The sequence below is a fragment of the Apteryx rowi genome, unplaced genomic scaffold (genome assembly GCF_003343035.1).
Source record: "Apteryx rowi isolate R43461 unplaced genomic scaffold, aptRow1 scaffold_142, whole genome shotgun sequence".
Lineage (NCBI taxonomy): Eukaryota > Metazoa > Chordata > Aves > Apterygiformes > Apterygidae > Apteryx > Apteryx rowi.
In genome coordinates this window covers 801,369-822,817 of record NW_020447664.1, presented here as the reverse complement: position 1 = coordinate 822,817, position 21,449 = coordinate 801,369, and the positions used below count along the sequence as shown (strand labels likewise).

The 21,449-nt window shown below is 53.4% G+C and overlaps 1 protein-coding gene across 1 annotated transcript; it reads left to right on the top strand.

Annotated features, from left to right (window-relative positions):
• The first annotated feature begins 2,141 nt into the window (after positions 1–2,141).
• On the top strand, positions 2,142–19,374 carry ACADVL (acyl-CoA dehydrogenase very long chain). Its single transcript, XM_026058053.1, has 19 exons — positions 2,142–2,170; positions 3,466–3,529; positions 3,976–4,048; positions 4,424–4,488; positions 5,264–5,398; positions 5,932–6,076; positions 6,622–6,751; positions 7,048–7,170; positions 8,718–8,916; positions 10,579–10,683; positions 11,493–11,579; positions 12,173–12,235; positions 12,391–12,492; positions 13,971–14,068; positions 14,716–14,788; positions 16,275–16,347; positions 16,944–17,016; positions 17,535–17,610; positions 19,237–19,374. Exons 2-19 carry the CDS (start codon positions 3,527–3,529, stop codon positions 19,372–19,374), a joined length of 1,761 nt encoding a protein of 586 aa, XP_025913838.1. The 5' UTR covers positions 2,142–2,170; positions 3,466–3,526.
• The last annotated feature ends 2,075 nt before the right edge of the window (positions 19,375–21,449 follow it).

Genomic DNA, 21,449 nt, shown 5'->3' with positions numbered 1-21,449 from the left:
GTCGCAAGCTCTCTGCTTCTGCGGGAAACTCTGCCAGGGGACTGATCGTCCCAGGTGGGCTCACCAGCTCTGTGACCCAGCTCTGCAATGGTGCCATCCAGTGTACCTTGAAACATGAGTCTCATTTAACATTTTAGAAGCTTTAAGACCTCAGAAATATAGGATGATTTTATCTCTCTAGCTTGGAGACCCTGCCCTGAACACCATGATGTTGCGTAAATAGCAGCGCAACCTGTCCTTCTGGCTGCTGTTTTGCAACAACAAAGCTGAGAAGTGCACTGGAAACAAACTCAAACCAATACCAGCAAGTTTCTCAGCTGGCAACCTGAGCACTGGAGATTGAAGAGACCTGCAAATAGGATAAGAATTTGTAACAGAGCCAGCTCCGCCTCCAGGGTTTGGTCTGGAGCCAGATTCAGTGGATTTGTTCTCAGTAGTGCTGGAAAAACCACAGGGATGCTACCGATACAGCCATATTGTGTTCTTCCCCAGCCACTTGTTCAGGAGGTAAGAGCTGTGTCTTTACCTAAAAACAGTGATGTGAAATAATAGTTTTGCCCTGTCAGAAGCATATTAGGAGGCACAGCTGCTGTACAGGCTTGTACACAGGTCTCCTTCATGCTCCCATCAGTGTGCAGTGCCTTCTCTTGCAGTGTCTTGATAATGGACCAGCTCTTCAAATCATTATTCTGGATGTAGAGACAGACATACACTAATTTGTGAGCACATCACCTGCTGCAGGAATGCATGCAGTGGTGCTGGCCAACTGTATCAGCTGTTTGGTGCATCGGAGGCCATGGAACCGCTTCTGAGAGCTGGGGCAGCCAGAACGGCCTCAGTTCCCCCTTCAGGCAGGAACCTCCCACCGGCTCCTCATGCTGTTGCACATTAACGCCTACTGCCCCTCTGCAAGCTGTTACTGCACACTTGAATGGGACTCAGGCACTCCACGCTGGCCCTTCTGTCTCCTCCTTTTTTTAGGAAGGAAGCAGCATCTTTTTTAGGGAGTGAAACACACTTTTGGAATGCAAACCCACTCTGGCACTGCAGGAAGTGCAGTAAAAACGTGTCCCTCTGTGAAGTTTTGGTTCCTTCAGTCTCGATTAGCAAGTTTGGAGTCCAATCCCGTCACCGTGCTCAGCACTCACTTTGTCTTTGGTGTTGTCCTGCCCACCGCCTGCCTCGTGCTGGCCATGCCATGCAGAGCAGCTTCTTGGTCTCCCCTCCCATGATCAGTGTCAGACCTGCAGAGCAAGTATGAACAGCACCGCAGGGGAGACCGCCTGTCTACGTCTAGAACTGTGAGAGCAAGCCAAATACCGCAGTAAGCAGCGTCCGCACTGTGTTCTTATTTCTTGCTCTGGCCTGACAGAGCAAGCAGCACTGCTTATGGGACATTTACATTGTGTGGGTTTGTCTTTCGTTGACAGTGACCCCAGGAAAGATCAGGGGATTTAGGCATCAGCAAATGGCATCAGTCATGCTTGAATGCCTGTTAACTGAGTGCCTTGAATATGAACTGAGACTGGTTTGTCTGTGCTTCTGCCAGTTACCAGGATCTGGGCAGGCAGCAGGCTGGCCTGGGTGTCCATCACAGCTGCTTCCTTGCTCCACTTCTGCTTTATTCTCCCTTACCACCACCTCTGCCTTCCGCCCTGCACCCCCGTGGCTCGTCTCAGCTGCTGCGGCAGGGCTGGCAACAATGCGGCCTGTGGCATCACAGTGCCGCCGGTGGCACCGCAAGGTTCCAGCACCCGCCGCCAGCCTGCGCTGCCGGCACCTGCGCTGCCCTCCCGGTGTGAGCGGCTGCTCAGACACCCCAGCTGCTCTGTGCGTTGGGTTGCTAACTTGCTAAAAAAAGCTTGGTTGTCTGCAAATGCTGGAAAATGCATAAGGAGCAGTTCAAAGAGAGGTGATTTAGGGTTTGGGTGCAGGGAAGATGGGGACTGGAGGAGGAGTTGTTAAAATGTACGTGGGTTCTGGGGAGAACAGAGTGATTTCATCGTAGGCACTGAACACGTTTTCTTACCTTCATTGTCTTTCTCTCCCCACCAAGGATGTGAGCTGAGCATTGTCTTTGAGGCAAAATGCTTCACCTGATCAGATCTAGATTGCATCTTGGCTGCAGAAGGCAACTCTGGGCACAGTACCTGGCCAAGCCAGCATTCAGGTACTGTTACCACATATGTGATACAGTAAACATGTGGCAATTCGCTTCCCTCAGGGTGGTTTGCCTCACAACGCTTAGTGCATGCAGCTGCGGGTCTCTGTGTGCTCCATTCACTCTGGATTTGCAGTATTGCTTTTCTCTGTCCTTAATAGAGAAGCTGTTTGTGTTCTGGTCCAGCAGACATGGTCAAGGAAGCATTTTTCTGGTCTGTTTTCTGATAATGCAGATCATTGTCAGGTGATCCCTAATGCAGGAACCCCTGCCACCAGGCAGGCTCCAGCCCCAAGGAATCAACATGGAGAAAGAATCTGAAGTTTTCTTGCTTTTTGGAAAAATCTGTATTTTTTTTTTTAAGAGTGAGGGTTTAAAAGCCATGATAGTGCTGTTACAACATTGCCCACTTTGTAGATTGATAGCCCTTGCATCATGAAATGGTCCCCAAAACCGTAAGTTTTGTCGGTTTGCTTTAAAGATCACATAGTGACTATTGATCTGCCTTACCACTTCCTCATTCTTGCCTTCCCCTATGCCTGCCTGTTCCAAGCCAGCATGGCACAAGGTTGTCTGTTCCACAAACATGTCATATCAGGGGCTTTGGCCACTTGTACGGGAGCTCTTTCTTGAGCAGGACCTGGCAGATGAGATTGCACCAAATGCCTAGCAGTTTCCTGGTCCTCACCAGCTCCAGCAAACAGTGGGAGCATGTCTAGTCACCTGTAACTCAGAAACAGTCTGGGGCAGATTTTCCTTGGATGTTGCAGAAACAGTTTTCTTGACATTGCAGTATATTTAGCAAATATCTCATATAACACCTATTTTACAAGCTAAAATGAAGGAGAGGGGCAGGACGTCTTAATGGAAGTTACTTGCAGCTTTACTATTTGTAGCAGTGAAGTATTTTAATGTGGCTGCCAAAGTCCCCACTGCAACAAAAAAGATATCTTTAGTGACCAGTCTGGTACTGATTAACGATATCCCTATTGGCACAGACAGGGCTCATGAATGGCTATTAAATTTTCAGCCCTTTCTATATATTTTTACTGTAAAATATCACTTGGTGAAAGTACCTAGGAGCCTGGCTTTGTGCACGCTCTCCCAGAGACAAAAATGGGAAACCTCACAGAGCAGGGTGCTGTCAGCGCTCCCAGGGAGCCTTTGGCACGTCCGCAGGGCGTGGGGTGCCCGGCCGGCCGCAGGCATGCACCCTCCCGTGCAGCACAGGTAGCCCTGGGAGGCTGACACAGCTCCTGGGCAAGGACTGTTGCACAAATCACAGTGTCTTTCTCTCTCTGCAGGCTGCCGTCACTGCCGTGCTGTGTAACGCACCAAAGGGCAGGATATTCCAGTGATGTGGAGATGGTAAGTCAGGGTGCCAGCATCTGTCTGCTGGGAAAGCTCCAGGGAACAGCTGCAGGGCTGTCCCATATGCTGTGTCATCTGATGGAGAGGAGTCCACCTCTCTCCCTCTCGGAAGGTTTCCAGTGTGTCCTTGAGGCGAGAAGCAGGGTGTCGTCAGAGCAGCTGACGGGCAATTCTGGGAACAGGAGGGGGCACCTGGGGACACACAGAACCTTTCCATGGGGCTGGGGGATAGCAGCATCCTCGCCATGCACCCTGCCTCGCCACGTGCTGTTGGGACCCGAGGCAGTGAGCCAGGGCTCTGCAGCTGCTTCCTAGCAGAGCTCCCTGTGCAGTCACATGCCCCCACGTCTCCTGCTTTGCACTGCTGTCTCCTGGCTTCAGTCGTGCCCCCTGTAAGGGCAGGGTTTTGCCACTGCCTTGTCACCACCTGTTTTCTCTTCTAGGAATCCACCTCCTTTGTCAGAAATATCTTCAATGGGCAGCTCGTACCTGACAATGTTTTCCCTTTCCCCTCAGGTGGGTTATATTCATGCATTCGGAGCCAGTACAGTTTGCCACCAAGTATCACTGACTCAAGCAATTGTGTAGTGGGCAGGGTGCGGGACTGGCATTTGGATGTGGGTGCGCTGCTGGGCTGCCGGGAGGGGTCCGTGCACCGGTGATGAAAACAGCTGTCCCCTAGGAAATGGATGAGGTGATGCAAACGGCTGTTGGCAGAGGGCCCTTGAGATAGCAGCCAAGGTGTAAGGCACTTGCCCACTGCTCTCGCCATGCGGCTGGTTCACTATCAGGCACATCGGTGTTCTCCCTCCTCACCTGGCAAAGTCAAGTGCTGGATAAAGTAATGAGGCTAAAGGATATCTTGCTAATCAGGCCATTCTCCTCCTTCAGCTCTCACAGAGGAGGAAACGCAGTCCCTGCGAGCCTTGCTAGATCCCTGCACCCGCTTCTTTGAGGTCAGTGGCATCCTCCATCTCTCGGACACACCTGCATACATATACATGTGTATGTGCCCATATCTGTGCACAGTCATGTGTGTGCACAAATATGTACATGCACGTGTGTGTGCGTGTACAGGCACACACATTCACACGCATATATGCATGTATATAACTGCACCTATATACATGCATATCTACGGATGGAAGCATACACTTGTGCACACACTGGTGAGCACGCCTACATGCAAACAGGCATCAACACACCTACCCTTATATACATGAGCATGTGTACTCACACGTGCACATGCTTGTGCACATTCTTACATGCACACACTCCCATGTAACTTACATGTGTGTGCACATGCACACACATATAAGAGCTTCCTCACTGTTGCTATTTTACTAAGCGCCTCAGATAACCACAGCACTTGTTTTAGCCTGTCCCCGTGGTTTGAGCCAGACTCTGGAGTCTTTGAGTCCTTGTGGCCTGTGTGTGTGCAGAAGGTAGCAGCGGAGGGCTTTGCATAAGTTGTCTCCTGAGCCAGAAGGGAATGCAAGGAGAAGGGAGGGATTGTGAAGGGGGGACACAGACACCCCGTGACACTCAGACTTGCCCCTGCAGTCCCTCATTGCTACAGGGTATGCGGGACTGCCTGCAGTATCCTGGCACCACTGCTGGCAGTGCTTCCCTTCCTGCCAGAACTGGGGATCCCTCCCCCCACCCCTGACACGTCCTCCCTGAAGAACAGGGGGTATTAACACCTCACTCATCCACTCTGGTTGCTTGAAGGAGGTTAACAATCCTGCTGCAAATGAGAAGCTGGAGTCCATTGAGGAGGCCACCTTGGCAGGGCTGAAAGACCTGGGAGCCTTTGGGCTGCAGGTGCCTGAGGAGCTAGGAGGCACTGGGCTGAAGAACAGCCAGGTAAGGAGCCTGCTGGCCGGGGCCCCATGCAGGTGGGGTCTGCATTTTGGGGGTGGGGGTGGGGGGTCAGCAGGCCAGTTCTAGGCTTACAGTAGCAGCAGTGGAGTCCAGGTCTGCAGCCTAGGGGTTGGGGGCACCTTTCCCCTGACCAGACAGTGTTGGGTGAGCTCTTCTCACCTTCATTCTGTCTTCTCCTGGCCTGCAGCCCTTGGTGCACTGATAGACAGGGTGTGAGGACAGTCAGGAGCACAGGAATGCTGTGTGATGGAGTCTCCTGTGAGGTGACACTGCACCATCACACTGCTGCTGCCGCAGCCCTGCGCTCTGCTTGCTTGTCTGCAGGGAGCGTGCAGCCTCCTGACCCACCCAAGCCCATGCTCTCCTGCCATCCCTGCTGTCCCTGCAGTGTTGTGCTGCACCCTGCTAGCCCTCCTGATGCGCGGAGGTGGATGAGTGCCGCTATCAGAGCATACAGCCATGCTGCACAGCCCCCCCCCAACCAAGCTAACGGCTGCCCCCACCTCTCCCTGCAGTATGCTCGCATAGTGGAGGTGGTGGGACTGCATGACCTTGGTGTGGGTATCAGCCTCGGTGCGCATCAGTCCATCGGCTTCAAGGGCATCCTGCTCTTTGGGACTCCAAGCCAGAAGGAGAAGTACCTGCCCAAGCTCGCCTCCGGTAGGGCACACAGTGGGCACCATCAGTCCTTCACTGCTGGGGGCTACCAGGCAGAGGGCTTGCAGCAAACAAGCTGGGTTAGCATCTCCTGCTGGTGGGGACGTGCTGTGACCATGCCTGGCACCATCAGGGGAGCCATCGGCCCAGGAGCTGTAGGTGACACTGGCTTGCCACGGGCTGCACTGCTACCCTGGCTGAGGTGGCCTGGGGGGTTGCTGGATATTGCTGTGGACATGGGAGGACTTGCCTTCTGGGGCAGCTCTGAATCAGGCCTTGGGTCAGGCTGTTGGGCTGTGCAGGCAGGCAGGCACCCTGAGAAATGTCTGCTAAAGGACTTATGGTGCTGTGCTGGCCAGGTGCTGTGCTGTCTGCTCCTCCACCCCGTCCCTGTCACATGCGCTTAGTCATTCCTGGGTGCCTGCTGTGCCAGCAGCCTTCAGCACAGCCCAAAGGCTAGGTCCAGGAGTGCACGGGGTGCCCTGTGCTCTGCTGCAGCTGGGTGCCCCGCAGCCTGCACCCACCTGGCTGCTCTCTCCCTTTTGCAGGGGAGACCGTAGCTGCCTTCTGCCTGACGGAGCCCGCTAGCGGCTCAGATGCAGCCTCCATCCGGACAGTGGCCGACCTCAGCCCCTGTGGCAAGTTCTACACCCTCAATGGAGAGAAGATCTGGATCAGGTGAGGCCTGGGACAGGATTACTCAGGCACGCCACAGTCCTCAGCTAAATGTCCCGACCCAGAGCCTAGGCCAGACGGCTTCTATTTCTCTGGTAGCCCAGTTTGCTGGGCTGTAGTCAGCTATACACAGACTGGTTGTTTTTGTTGCTGTTATCCCTCATAAAATAAATTTTGCATGATGCACAAGCAGGCCACAATCACAAAATCAGAGGAAAAGAGAGAAGAGAACCAATGCAATGATGTGTAGGCTACGCAGAGAAAGTGTTCACTGCTTTGCTGTCTACTTTGTTTTGCAGTAATGGAGGGATAGCTGAGATCTTCACTGTGTTTGCCAAGACACCAATAAAAGTAGAAACAGGTGAAATGAAAGAAAGAATTTCTGCTTTCATCGTAGAGCGAGCGTTTGGGGGAGTAACCAGGTAAGAGCAGGTCTATTTTAATGGCATGTCGTAAAGACCTCTGTCAAGGGCTGAGATCCAGCAGTTCTGATCCTGTCACTGATACTGGCTTGCTAAATGTCCTGAACAAATCACTCTGCCTGTGCTAAGCATCCTTACCAGCCAAGCCATCTGTGTCACTATCCTGTCCATGTTGGAAAGTGTAAAACAAACAAACAAACAAACAAACAACAATAAAAAAAACCCCAAACCCCCACACAAACAGTAAGCATCGCAATGCAATGCTGTTTGACTCATTTTGTTCTTGTAAATGATGTCAGAATAGTCATTAGCTCTTTGCATTTCCCTAGGCTGAATTTTTTTTTTATGGTAGAACAAAAATTGGCGTCAGTCTCTAGTCTTCCCTGTGAAAGCTGCTAAAACTGACTTATAAAGTTCTCTGAACTTTTATAGCCCTGGGGAGGGAGATGCCAGCATTGAGGGCAGACATTAACAGGGTTGTGCTGCTTTCACACTGGCTGCACTGAAGTTAACCATCACTCAACAAGCACATGCCCAGTGACCTTGAACTGTGGCTTGTAGGAATTTCTACATCGTCTTTTACTGCATATCTTTAGGGCCTTCCTGACAGAGTGATCATGCTTCCACGGGGTGCTGGTGGTACTTGTCACCTTGGGGGGGTCAAGTGCTGTATGAGAAGTTGTTTTCCTGGTGAGACTTTAACCAGAGTTACTATGACAATCGGTCAGCAGACTGCCAGCACCTCGTGTCCTTGCATTTCCTGCCTGATTTCCAGCTGCTCAGAGGTGCTTAACTATTCTGTGCACAGCAAAGCACGTTCCCTTTCTACTCCTAATGACATGCAACCCCCAGCCCTTGCGGGCTGCAGCTGTTTGCTCCAAGAAGCGTAACTAATAAGGGAGGGAATAGGCATGGGTGATGCATGATGCTAAGGCCACGCATCTCCATCACTTACTACAGGGAGGAATGTGGCAGTCCCGGTGTCCTGTTGGGGACCTCCAGTGGGTGTTTGGAGTAAGGCTGTACTGCTCCTCTCTCTATGGAAAGCTGTGCAGTAACTCTTCTACTTGGACATGTGCTTACCCCTAGCAGCTGCGTGCTCGCCCTGGCAGGCATCCAGGTGCTGCACACAGGACCTGCAGAGAGCAAAGCCCTTTCATTCCCCCTGGCTTCAAGGAGGACAAGAGGCCACCTCCCACTCGGCCACTGCAGGCCTGTCTGTGGGCAGCGGCTGGTGCAAGTTTACTGGGAGGTGAAAGAGGTTCTTGTCCCCCCGGCCCCACACTCCCACATCCGGATGTGCCTTGAGGCAGCCTCCAAGGCCAGCTGATGCAGTCGTTGCTGTGCAACTGCAAATGTCTGTCCCACTCCCTCCCATCCATACTGGGGACTCCAGTGCAGCTGTACAAATGCCAAAACTGTACATGCAAAAAGGCATGCACAAAATGTACGTGTTAAAGGAAAACTGCCAAACTGAAGCTAGCTAAGGGCTTTTGTTTTGTGGCCTTCCAGACCCTCTTCTGTGTTCTTCCTTTTTGTTTTGTTAGTGGCCCTCCAGAGAAGAAGATGGGGATCAAGTGCTCCAATACAGCTGAGGTTCACTTTGATAATGTGAAAGTGCCTGCAGAAAATCTGCTGGGGGGACTCGGGAAAGGCTTCAAGGTGGCAATGAACATACTGAATAATGGCCGTTTTGGGATGGCATCTGCTCTGGCCGGGACCATGCGAGGAGTGATCATCAAAGCCGTAAGTTACTCTTACTTAAAGAAGATTAGATAGTGCAGTGGCTTGGCTCTGTGGTATGAGGTGGCTTAGAGGAGGTGTGTGGCTGCATCATCAGGTGGGGGCAGTGCTCTGTCAGTCCCATCCAGCGACTCCAACACTGAGTTTTCTTGGGGTTAGCACTGGTGTGGAGATGGTGCTTGCAGGTGCTTTTACTTGCATAGCGATTTACTGCCAGACCCTGTGCACACACAGGAAGCATTCCTTCATCCTCCTCTCCCTCCCATACTCTCAGCCTCTACACTAAGTCCCAAACTTATGCCTTCTCTACACATATTTTCTTGCGCATCTTTATTGACAAGTGAGGCCCTAAGACTGTCTGTGCCCTATAAAGCCCATCTTGACCCAGTTTTCACTCTTCTGGCACTTTTCCACACCCACGTCTGAGCTGCCTGGTTCCTTCAAGCTTTGGGGACATCTGTACCAGGCTGCCACTACCTTCCTGCAGGTGCTAGTAGGAGCAGGAAACCAGCTCATGATGTTGCGGGAGGCAGGTATGGCACCTTAGCACATCCTGTGTCCTGGTTCTGGCAGGCTCTCCCTGCCTGCAGGCGCTTTCAGGGGCCAGGAGCTGACTTCCAGCCGTCTGCACACGGGCACTTACAGACTCCGAATCAGTCCCAGGCTCCCATCCTGAGGAAGCTCCCGTGACACTGTTGGAACTGGAAATTCTCATGTGCATCTACCTGGCTCAAGAGGCTTTTGCTCTATTCTGTGGGTGACAAATATTATGCAAGAATAATTATGGCTGGGCATGCAAGGCATGCCCGTCACAAATGTTTTTTCAGAAACATTCAAGGTAATCGCATAAAGCGTCTGTTGTCTCACCCCAAGTCTCTTTACCCTGAAACACATGCCTGGCTAGTATCCCTAGAGAGTGAAGCATAGATAAAAGCATCTTTAACACTGTCTAAACTAATATTTCCTAAAATCTCCTAACTTGTTTGATTCAAACTCATATGAATGGTATCTCTGTGCCATCTCAGAGTGTAACTATGTATTGAAACAAAGTCAGAGCATTGACCACTGAATTTGTTATTTATTTCCTGTATAATGTAAACTCCAGTCTAGAAAACACTCAGGCCTGTGTTTCAATGTGAGGCATGTGCGCTCAGACTCGGTGGCCTCAGTGCAGCTATTCATGGGCAAAGCCAAACACATATGCCTGTGTCTTTATGATCTGCAGCCTGTGTTGAGTGGTGTGACTTGGTCCTTCAGAACAGAGATTCTCTCTCATATATGGTGTGAGATTAGGGGGTTCAGGGAAGGCGGTTGGAAGTGATGAGTTGGCCTAATGGAAAAGTCTGTCAGGGCATTTCCCTGCCTCAGTTTAACTTGCTAGCTTGGGACCTTGCACCTGATCCATTCCAAAACACCAAGAGACAGAACCCGAAGAGTTCTGGCAGAAATCAGAAAAACAAGCAAGGGGGAATTTGCAAGCTCCAGCAGGGAAAGACCAGGTTGCCTCCAAGCCCTGTTAATATGAGCAGCACAACATTGGTTCAGATGGAAATGTATGTTCAGGTCATGCAGCTCTGTCTCCTGACAAAATTCCTCTTTCAGTGAGCCCTGCACCTCCTCCCTCTTCCTTTCTCATTGTGATAACATACTCTCATGTAACACTAGGCAGACCATGCTGCTAACCGCACACAGTTTGGAGACAAGATAAGCAACTATGGAGCTATTCAGGAAAAAATTGCCCGGATGGCCATGCTGCACTATGTCACAGAGGTGAGAAATTCTTCACCCCCTCCCTGGATTAGCAGAGGCCAACACTGCTCTGCTGTGCACAGCAGTGCCTTCCCCAGCGAGGGCAAACCTTGGTGTGGGAGGCTGAGTCATCTTGGAAGTAGTCTGAGATCAGAGCAAACCTCCTCATCTGACCTAAATGCAACAAACTCCTCTCCCCAAACCAAACACATCCCTGCACATGCAGTTTTCACCTGGGAGCCTGAGAAAGCAAGCAATCCCCAACAGCAGAAATTAGCTGAAGTTCTGATGGGTGATGGGACATGATCAGACCATGCAGGGGCAAGGGTGGATAAAAGATTGTAGATGCTCAGACTCCTTTTACCTGCTGCCACGGTGCTTATGCAAGTGTCATTATCTCTTGCACCTAAGCAAGCTTGGCCCAGCTCAGTGTGTGGATAGGAGACCTTCAGGCTGTGTCTCCTAATCATGTGGAAGCGCTCGGTCTTCCGAGCTTGGCTGTGTCCTTCCTGCACTAAGGGAAGGTAGGGACTGTGTGCCAAAGCATCTGCCACCCAGCGTGGAGCGAGGGCTCTCACCCAGGCCAGGGCAGGATGAAAACGCACCAGGGTTATCAGGGCTGGCGGATGCTCCCCTGGAGGGCTGTGCTACCTGCTGCATGCCTGGAAGTGCTGGAGACAGGGGCAGGGTCTGTCTGGGCCAGGCTGCAGGGGCTGCGTGGGGGCAGTAGTGCCACAGGAGTCTGATGGGCTGTGTCACCGGGCGGAGAAGGTGAGGGGTGGAGAGGTGTCCTTGCCACAGGCATGACCTGACCAGCAGCATCTCTGCAGTCAATGGCCTATGTGCTGAGCGCCAACATGGACATGAAGGTGACTGACTACAAGCTGGAAGCTGCTATCAGCAAGATTTTTGCTTCGGTAAGTGCTTTTAATGACAGCATGTCATATCTCCACTGATAGGGCCTGAGCACTGCCTTCTGCTGTGGCCTCTCATTGGGGAGACAAGCTCCAGGGTCTGACAGTGGCCTGCTTCCCTCGGGAGGGGTCATGCCATGGGCTCAGCATCTCTGTATGCCTGGTCTCTCTGAGTGTGTGAGGTCTACAGGGTCCCATGGGCCCGAGCCTTGGCTGGAGCTGTGACTCTGAAGGCCAAGGGCAGCTTCCTCCTTGACCAGTTGGCTCACCGCTCCCAGCATGCTGCCTCTCCATGGAGCTCAGCCCTGGGATGTCCTGCAGCCCTGAGCTCTAGCCCTGCTTCTCTTTGTGCTGACCACGGCCCAACTTGAGTGGAAATGCAGGCCAGAGGCTTTCTTTGGCTGTCCCGGGAGGATTGCTTGGCGCTAGTAACACAATACCAGTCCAGTATCGCCTGACACATTTGCCAGGCAGCGTTATGGGCAGCCAGAGGTGTAAAGAGGGAGCAAGAGCAGAGCTATTGTGATGAAGGCTCCCAGTGGCTGCATCCAAGTGGGATATGTTCCCATGTTGCTTTGTGATGTTTTTATATCTAGGAAGCAGCCTGGCATGTCACGGATGAGGTCATCCAGGTCCTCGGAGGAATGGGATACATGCAGGTAAAGGAACATGGGCTGGCAGCCAGGGGAGGGGAGACCGAAGGGCACTGCGTGAAGCTCTGTGGTCAGTAGTGCTTGGTGCTTTGTGTCCCTGCCTTGCCATGACCGAGGCAGCTAGCAGATCCTGCTTTGCTGGAACATCTCCCTTTTTGCAGGAAGCAGGCATTGAGAAGATCATGAGGGACTTGAGGATTTTCCGCATCTTTGAGGGCACCAACGACATCCTCCGGCTGTTTGTGGCACTGACAGGCGTTCAGGTAGAGACCCAGAAGTGACCTCTGAGTGGGGGGAGTTTCCCTCCCAAAAGGCTGCAGGTGCTCCAGCTGCAGCGGGGAGGGTGTTCCTGGGAGGGGTGGGTGCTCCAGGCCTCTCTGTGACTGGCACTGGCATGGTGGCCAGGAGTCCGTGGGTGCCCTGAGCCAGCCTGGCACCAGGGGGCAGAAGTGCTGCGGGTCCACCCTGCACTGAGCAGCTGTCACAAGGACAGCAGCTCAAGGACAGACCCCAGAGCTGGCAGACAGCGGTGTCCTGCTGGAGTCCCCACCACCCTTGCAGCTGGAGGACAGCCTGAAGGATGGCCCCAAGTCCATTCAGGCAGCCTCTGCGAGGAACAGTTTACATTAGATGCTCTGGGGACCAAAGTGCCACCCTCRAATCTGGATCGAGAGCTGGACTTCCCGGCTCATACATAAAGGGGTCTGAGCCTACTCCCTGGTGTTGTAGTGGTCTGAGGAGGAGGATGCGTGAGGGCTGGGGGGACATCTGAGGGTCTGAAGCCACCTCTGAGCTCGGTGACTTGTGGCTGATGTGACTTTGGTAACTCGAAGGCCAGCACTGGACTGCTGAYGCAGCAGAGGGTTGGGAACAGGACCTGAGTTCACTTTGCCGGCCATCTCATGTGTCAGTGCTCCTCTCCATTTCCCTGCTGAGGACTACTGAGAGCCGATTTCCCTTCCTGATTGGCTTTGTGCTCAGCTCTCAGACTGCGCTTAGCATTAAGTGCTGTATAAAAGCGCGGGATTATTACCGACTCACTAATATTTACCTACGTCTTTGCAGCGTCAGGCCCTGACAGTCTGTGTTACAACATAGTGGTGCTTGTTGCCCATGAAAGCAGAGAAGTGTTACTGTGAATATGCGGTGCTCACGTGAAGGAGGCCAGCCTCCTGGGTACCACGTCTGCACAGCAGCACACGGTGCAACAGGCAGACCTGATTTGATGGGCAGGTTTGATTGCTGACTCCGACGTCTGCTGCCCTGCCTTCTTCCATGTCTTCTGAATCCCAGATCATCARTGTGAAAGCAAAAAACTTTGCATGGGCTTTTGTGAATATAAATTGTTCCGCTTGTACGGGGACAATAGCCTAATCTGTAAGAGATRTTCCCTCATTTCTTAATGCAATAGATTCTGTTTTCTTTTTCAGTGAGTCAAGCTATTGTTACCAGCACATTGTAAATACATATCATGAGAAATATATAGGTTGTATGGAGGTCATAGCAAATGTGATATAACAGTGTAACTGCATTAATGCACTCCTGCACTAAGGTGCTGACATTTGTTTTAGTTGCAGAAAATAGGTTTTAAATAGTCTTACTTGGGCATCCGTTTGACAGACCTGGTAATGCTGTGAGCTGATCATTGCGCCTCTTCCAGGAGAACAGAAAGTCGCTGTGCAGAAGGAGCTGTCAAAGTATGCTAAATGAYGTTCTTTAAAGCATTTGAAATATGTTTCAGTACGCTGGAGGCTGCTTAAAGAACCTGCAAAAGAGCATCATGAGCCCGCTAGGGAATGTGCGTGCTATCCTCAGTGAAATTGGATGGAGAATGAAGCGGTAAGCACTGGGRATGCTTGTGTACCCTGCTGTCCCTGTGGGCCTGGCTCAGCTGGAGGCACAGAAATACCTGTGCGAGGGGTGAGAAGCACCCTGGAGAGCAGAGCTGGAGCACACCAACGTGCAGCGCCAGAGGGAGCTGCTCTGCCAGAGGTGCAGCCTCTGGAGGCACTTGAATTGGGGTTAACGGCCTTTGGTAGCCTGCAAGCACATGGTATTAGAGCATAGGATCCGCTCCTGTACCTGTTGGAGAAGTCCAGCCCTGCCTCCTCCTGCTGCATGCTTTGTCACTGTTGTCAGCAAGAACAAGATCAGGCCGCATGCATGCTGTGCTCGGCACCTAGTGTGCGACCTGTGATAACGGGGCAGCAAAATGAAAAAAAAATTTGACCTTTGTAGCATAAGGCTGACCTTGGTGTGGGACACCTCTGGGACATACCAAAGAGCCAGGATTAAGTTCACTGTTTGAACTCTAGTTTTTATGGTGAACATGTCCACAGGGCTGAAATGCTCCAGGGCCAAAGTTTTGTTGCTGGTTCAGATGTGGCTCTGCAGTGTAGCTCTGTCTGCAGAGACTTGTTCTGCTCTCTGTTTAGCACCTCTTTGTCTTTGTTTTCCTTTTCTCTATTTCCTTTTTCTACTTTCAGAAAAGTAGGAATCTCTTCTGGCTTCTCYCTCCGGGGACTTGTTCATTCAGACCTTGACAGCAGTGCAGTCCAGGTAGGAGAGCCTTCCTCAGAGCCAAGCCAGAATGGCCGTTTTTCCTGCACTACAGGGCTCGTCCCTTAAATAATAATACCTTTTTTTAGTTTTACAACTTCTTAAATCTGTCTTTGTAGTTGAATATATAATTGGATAATTTCCAGGGTGGAGAGCTACTCACTAATTGTATATATATGAAACACAACATCTTTTGTGCATTTGCCTTGGACTGAGTTCCCTTATCCCACAGGCCATTTCATGCTTCCAGGGTTTGTTTATTTCCTTGGGYGTCATAACTGTAATTTTACACCATTTTGCATGAACAGGTCTCAAAGCACTTTCTGCCGCTCCTAGAAACGGAGGAAAATTCCCCCCTTCCCTCCCTTTCTCTGGCTTTTCTCCTGCAAGTTCATTTTTGTTGTTTTCCTCTCTCCTTTAAAGGAAGCGGGGCTTTGGGTAGGTCATACAAGCTGCAACTTGTATGCAGAAACAAGCTGCTTGTGCTGYTGCGCCTGAGACCCTCAGCGCTGCCGGGCCTGAGTGACCCTGCCTTTGGGCCTGCTGCCTTTAAGGCCCCAGTGTGGGGTCTCTCTGCGGGACCCACAGTCAGGGGCGCCTTTCCCCGGGACCTGGGCTGACGGTCCTAWCACGGAGACAAATTGTCAGACACCGTTTGCACGGGCAGCTTTTCCTGATGCAGAGGATGCCTTCATACATCTGCTCAGCTCGCTCTAAACTTGAACCCCAAAGCTCGAGCGCTGCTCCCCTCTGAAACCCAGAGCTCCTTGCCCCATAACTGCCTGGGGGGGAGACAGCGCGGTCTGTGGTGTCTGTGCATCTGGTGTATCCCTGGAGAACACAGTATTCAGRTAACCGAACGCTGGCAATAATGAGCAAATACGTTACGCTTCGGGCAAATTWACTTGAAAAGCCCCCTGAGCTAACTGAAGTGATTAGGAAAGCTGCCCTGTGCAACCACTGCAGGGATCTTTCCCGCATGTCAGAGGGGCTCGCTGGCATGTGCAGGGCGGACCTACCTGCACGGTTTGTCAGAGCTAGAGCGTCAGTGCCCTAATCTGGCAAAATGGTTGTCCAGAAATGAAAGCGTCCTCACGGGCACAGGCAGGGAGCCCTGGGCAGGTGGATCCCAGGGGTCTGGACGCGTGCTGAAGCTGGCGGTGTCCCACAAGCAAAGGGTGTGCCCAGAGCACTGGCCTTCCTGCGGTGCCTCGGGGCCAAAGGAGAGGAGAGCTTGGGCAGTTTCTAGGCTGTCCTAGGTGTAATGTCAAGGCCTGGACCTGATGTCATTACTGGGTTGAGATCAAGGCTGCCTCTGGCTGCCTTCCCACCCTGTGGGAGGTGCAGAACTGCTGGGGCCCGGGGTCCAGCCCCTTGGCTGCTGCTGGATAGCCTTCCCTGCAGCCGGTGCGCAGCCTGCTTGCCTCGGCTGCTGCCCTGTCACAGCTTGCTTTCACAGGTTGTTACCTCTCTCTTTGCTTTAAAGCTGACAAAGGCTGTGGACCTGCTGGGGGAAGCTGTAGAAAGCCTCCTGCTGAAGTTCGGCACCAGGCTGACAGGTGGGTGCTTTTCTGCAGCTGTTGAAATCCCACCTCTGCTCCACCATCAGGCTGTGAGCTGTGGGCCTTGCAGCTGGGCACTGTGTCAGAACAGGGTGAGCTCCCCAAGTGGCAGCGTTCCTGAGACCTTGTGTTGCCACCTCTCATCCTGCTTTCCCCTCTTTCCCCGCTGGTTTTCCTTTGCTGCTTTCATAGCTTGGCTTGTGCTCCTCCGCTGGCCTGGCTCTGAATGCTGACCTCAGGGATGCAGATAAGACTCTCGGAGGCCAGTATTAGCTTCAGGCTGTTTTGACTTCATGTGCTGGCCTGGAGCCTGCAAGGCTCAGCAGGGCAGGCGTCAGCGGGAACCGCTTTCCTGCCTGCCTGTGCAGCACCCGGCATGGCTGAGCCCAGGTCTGATGTCTCTGCGCCCTGCTGGCACTGTGAGGRCATCCTCAGCCCTTGCTGTGGCAGGCACAGGGAGCGACAGCAGATCCTGCTCCCAGGAGTGCTTGGCGCCCTTTCACCCCACGGCAGCTGTGGCCACGCACCTACCCTGCAGCGACTGCCAGAGCAGCTGGCACATCCGCCCAGCTCACCACAGTCTCTGTTCCCAGATAAGCAGTTCCACCTGAAGCGTGTGGCCGATGCCGTGATAGATATGTACGCCATGGCCGTGGTACTCTCCAGGTGCGCAAGGGAGGTGGAGGGGGGAGATGGTATTTTGAGGGAGGAACGACCTTCCTGCCAGGCTGCTGCCTTGATGGTCTCATGGCAAGGAGAACTTTTGGGGCCTTCTGCTGTTGCAGGCTTCTCCCTGGCCCAGCCAGGAGCCCCCAGGGGGTGAAGCCGGATGTAATCTGCGGCAGGGAGCAGGGCAGCAGTGCTGGGGTCAGGATGTTGGAGAATACAGTGTGATGAGACAGCATTTCCCTTGGAAGCCAGGTCCTACCCAGGCTCAGCCAGCTAAAGCTCCTCTTTTACACATGTCCCAGCAGCTGGCTTCAGGGTGGCTTGGGGTGGGTGATGGGAGAATCTCACTTCTGCACTAAACGATAGTTATAGATGGCATATAGATCTTCAGGGGTAGAGTGGCACTGCCCTGTCCCAGCCCTCAGCTGACTGTATTTTATCTGCAGCTCCAGCTTTTTCTAACAAGGGAGTTTTCTTTGCTAGCAGCACTCACTGCAGTTACCTCCTCTCCCTAGGGCCAGCCGAGCCTTATCTCTGAAACTGGCCTCTGCAGAACATGAGAAACTCCTGTGCCGGACGTGGTGCCACGAGGTGGGCATGGAGCTGAGTGTGTTGAGTTGCTCCACTTGCTATGGCCTGTTGGTGGCTTTGTCACTGGGCAGCTGACCCATGCCTGTGCTGACTGGTCCTGGAGGGACCAGTGCCTGTGTTTGGCCCGTGGGCTTCAGGCACCTTTCCATGCACCCACATATGTCATGTACCCACCACTCCCTCACCTTGCACGTGCACCATATGTGACCTTAATCCAGTGCTGCTTATACCGTATCCATCATGTGCCCAGCACTGCCTCAACCCATACACACCCTGTACCTTCCCTGTACCCAGTGCTGCCTCTCCTACAACCCTGCCAAGATATGCTGGGTAGCCAGTGCTGCCTCACCCCATATACACTTCATATGTGCCTTGTAGACAGTGCTGCCTTGTCTCTCCATACCCCTGCACCACTTCACCCTCCATGTGCTGTGCATGTACCCTGTACTCTTGCATTGCAGCTGCCTCATCATCCAGAAATGTGCAGGAGGCTTCATTCTTGCATGAAATGTTCACAGCGTGTCTCATGCCCCCTCTTGCCCCAGTTCTCCCCTGGCTCTCCTCCTTCCTGTGCTTCCATTCCTGCTCCAGCTTCCTGCCCTTTGATGTGCCTCTGCTCCTTTGCTCTAGGGTATGAACTGCTTAGCAGATGGAGATAAATTCTCCCCACCCCATGATTAGGTGCAATTATAAGGGTTATGCCTTTCCCTGAACCCTTGCTCCGGTGTGTACTAAAGGTGGGCTGGCTCACAAGCAGAGTCCTGGTCCTGGCTAACAACAGGTGGGATGTTGAGCAGAGCCCTGGTCTGTGCAGGGGCTGAGCTAGGATGACAGGCAGGAGTCTTGGCAGTGCTGGAGAAGGGGTGGCTGGTGAATGTGTCCTGGCCTCATGAGCCCGAGCAGAGACTCAGCTGTAGGTATCTGAGTCTTCTCGCCTCTAATCTGTGAGCAGCAGATACCTCGGTACTTCCCGTTGTGGTCAGACAGAGCCCAGAAATGTGCCCCTGGAGAGGGTGTAACCCCTCCTGCTTGGAAACAGGTCCCAGCAGCCCAGCAGCGAGCTCGGCTGTCGGCTCTGGTTGTTTGTGCTTCAGCGCACGCAGTGCCTTAGCACTCGTGCGGTCCCCTAGCCCCCCACCCCGCTCCAGGCAGGCCCTGGGATGGGCTTTTTGGCAATTTCTTTCCCAGGGTGCTGGGCCCTGCAGCAGCCATCCTTTGCAGCCATAAAGCTGTATTGAGCACAGCTTGGGCTGTGCAGCCCTGGGATGACGTAGACCCTTTGGGGTCCCTTAGACCCCTCTGTGGAAGCAGCGCTGTCCCCTGGGGCAGGCCCTCCGAGGGGTGCTGGCAGCAGGATGGGGGCAACGTATTAGTGAGCAGTGTCTGGGGTGAGGGCTGGGGGGCTGCGCTGGCAGCAGCCAAGCGGAGTGGCCACTCTGACCCAGAGGCTGGGGGTCTGCACAGCTGCTGCAGCCACAGCCTGTGATTTTAGGTGCCAGCACTGGAGGCTGAACACTGCCTCCTTCCCCGGCTCCTATAAAGTTTCTTCCTTAGCTGACTACACGAGGACTAGGGGGTCGGTGGTTTCATAACTAATAGGTAACGGCACGTCTTTGTCCAATGCAGGCATACGAGCGAGTGAAGGCAAATTTGAGAGCAGTGAAGTCATCTACGTGGAATCAGTCCTGCAGCAACATGAAGCTCATATCACATGCAGTGGTGCAGAACAAGGGGGTCTACGCAACCCATCCCTTCGGCTTCTGAAGGGATCCTGCCTTGGGTTAGTGGGAGCCACTGTGACTCCTACCAGGACATAATAAATAGCTATTAGTTTGCTTCCACTGGTGTTGGTGCTAGCTGTGAGGGAGCTGACAGCTACAGTAAAGCGCACCCCACATGCCATCCCCACTCTTGCTGTGGCTCAAGGAGTGTCACTTCTTGCTGGCTCTTCTCCCAGTGGAGTGAAAAGGGGCCACTCCATTCAAAGGCAAAATGCTGCCGCTGCCGTCAGGGTGTCCTTGCTCCGTCCCCTAGGAGAGTGCTCTGTGTTAGATGGTAGATGTGGACGCACACACACACACAGGCACACCTTCACATGCTTGCATGCACACGCACAGGCGAAATACCATCCTGTGGTCAAGTCTGGCCACTCTGCAATGCTTTCCCTCCTGGTGCTTTTCCAGTACAGACACAGCCTAGGTGAGGAGAAAATCTGAGCTCGCTGGACTGCTATGTGTGTAGGGATCTTACCTCTGCAGTGGATGGTGTGAAGCCATTTGTATAGTTCAGGTCAGGGCGTGTGTCGAGAGTTCTCATTTCTAACCTGTTTATATTGCAAGAGGTTCAGATGAACGCGGGACTTCACCGAGGTTCTGCAGCCTCCTCTGATGTTAACGTGGGCAGCCAGTCTAAAGCCAGGCTCTTAGAGTTTGAGGGATGCACACATGGTGGCAGCCAAACTGCTGAGGGAGCCGCATGCGGGCTGGGGAGAGCCTCTGCGTGCCGCCCTGCTCGGTGCCAGCGCTGCCATCCGCAAGGGACTGCGGGGCCCCGGCGGGGGCGGAAGCTGGGCTGGGGTGCGGAGGGGCTCCCGCAGGCTCCTCGCCCCTGGCTGCTGTTGCTGTGTGGGTTGGATGAGCGGTGCTGGCCGTGGGGTTCATAGGAGCACCTCGGCTGTGCTGCGTTTCAGGGCACGTTGCTGCTGCATGGCCCTGGGACCCGGTGACTGCTCTGTAAGAGGGGCAGAAGCGGAGCCGTTCGTGGCTCTCGGGAGGTCTTTTGCACACTCAGGGGCTCAGAGAATGTTTGTGCACGTACAAGTAAGCCATGGGGTGCAGCATATAAAAGCACAGAAAAAGCAAAAGCCTGAACAGAGATTAGATTAAAAGAAAATGTAATTAAGTGCACAGAGCATCCTGTCTGTTACTCAACTCTCCTTGCATAACTCATGGGACCAGCTGCTTTCACAGATGACTGCACCACTGTCAAATTCGTTTGCTGGGCACCTGTTGGAAGAACTGTCAGGTCAGCTCAGAATTAATTGCAGAGGCATCTTTCACTTGTAATGAGATTTAAAAATCTAGAAGCAAAAGTGCCGAAAGTTCTTGCAGCTCCTAAGACAAGCCTGTGACGCTCCTTCTATTTAATCCTCCCTGTGTACTCCTGCTGCCTGTAACGTGGATGAATCGGTGGTTTGGGGCATGCTTTGAAGAAGCACCATGCAGATGCTACTGGCCATCATTGTAGCTATTCCAAATGTCCCCTAAAAAAACACATAAAACTCTGGCTTCGTAAGCGTTCCCTGCGCACCCAGGCCAGGAGTGGAGTAAGCCCACGTGGGCACCACGGTTACTCTGTGCTCCCCAGCTCCCGCTGCAGGCTGCCCCGCCAGGGCCCTCGCTGCCACGGTGTCCCCCAGCGCAGGCCGTGACTGCTGGCTGGTGACGCCGGCTGGTGCCCGTGAGCCCTCCGCTGTGCCCCGAGGGTCTCGCAGCTGCTCGAGTGGCATCTGGGCCCGGGTGGCTCTGCGCGGCAGGGGAGGCTGCGCGTTGCTCCTGGGAGCGTGGCGGCCCCTGGGCTATAGGCAGTGGGATGGGGGCCACTGCTGTCCCCCCCGCCAACTTTTGCAATAACTCCTTACAAACGTCGGCTGTGGGAACACTAGGATTTTCCGGGCATGAAAGGGCAGAGCTGAGCAGCCGCGGGAGCTACGCGCAGGCGCCCGCGGCGCTTTGTCCGCCCGGCTGAGCAGCCGCGCTGCAGCCCGTCTCCAGCTTCGCACCAGCTGCAGAGCGCGGGCAGCTGCCCGGCCCCCCGCAAAAGCCAGCCCGTGTCTCGGC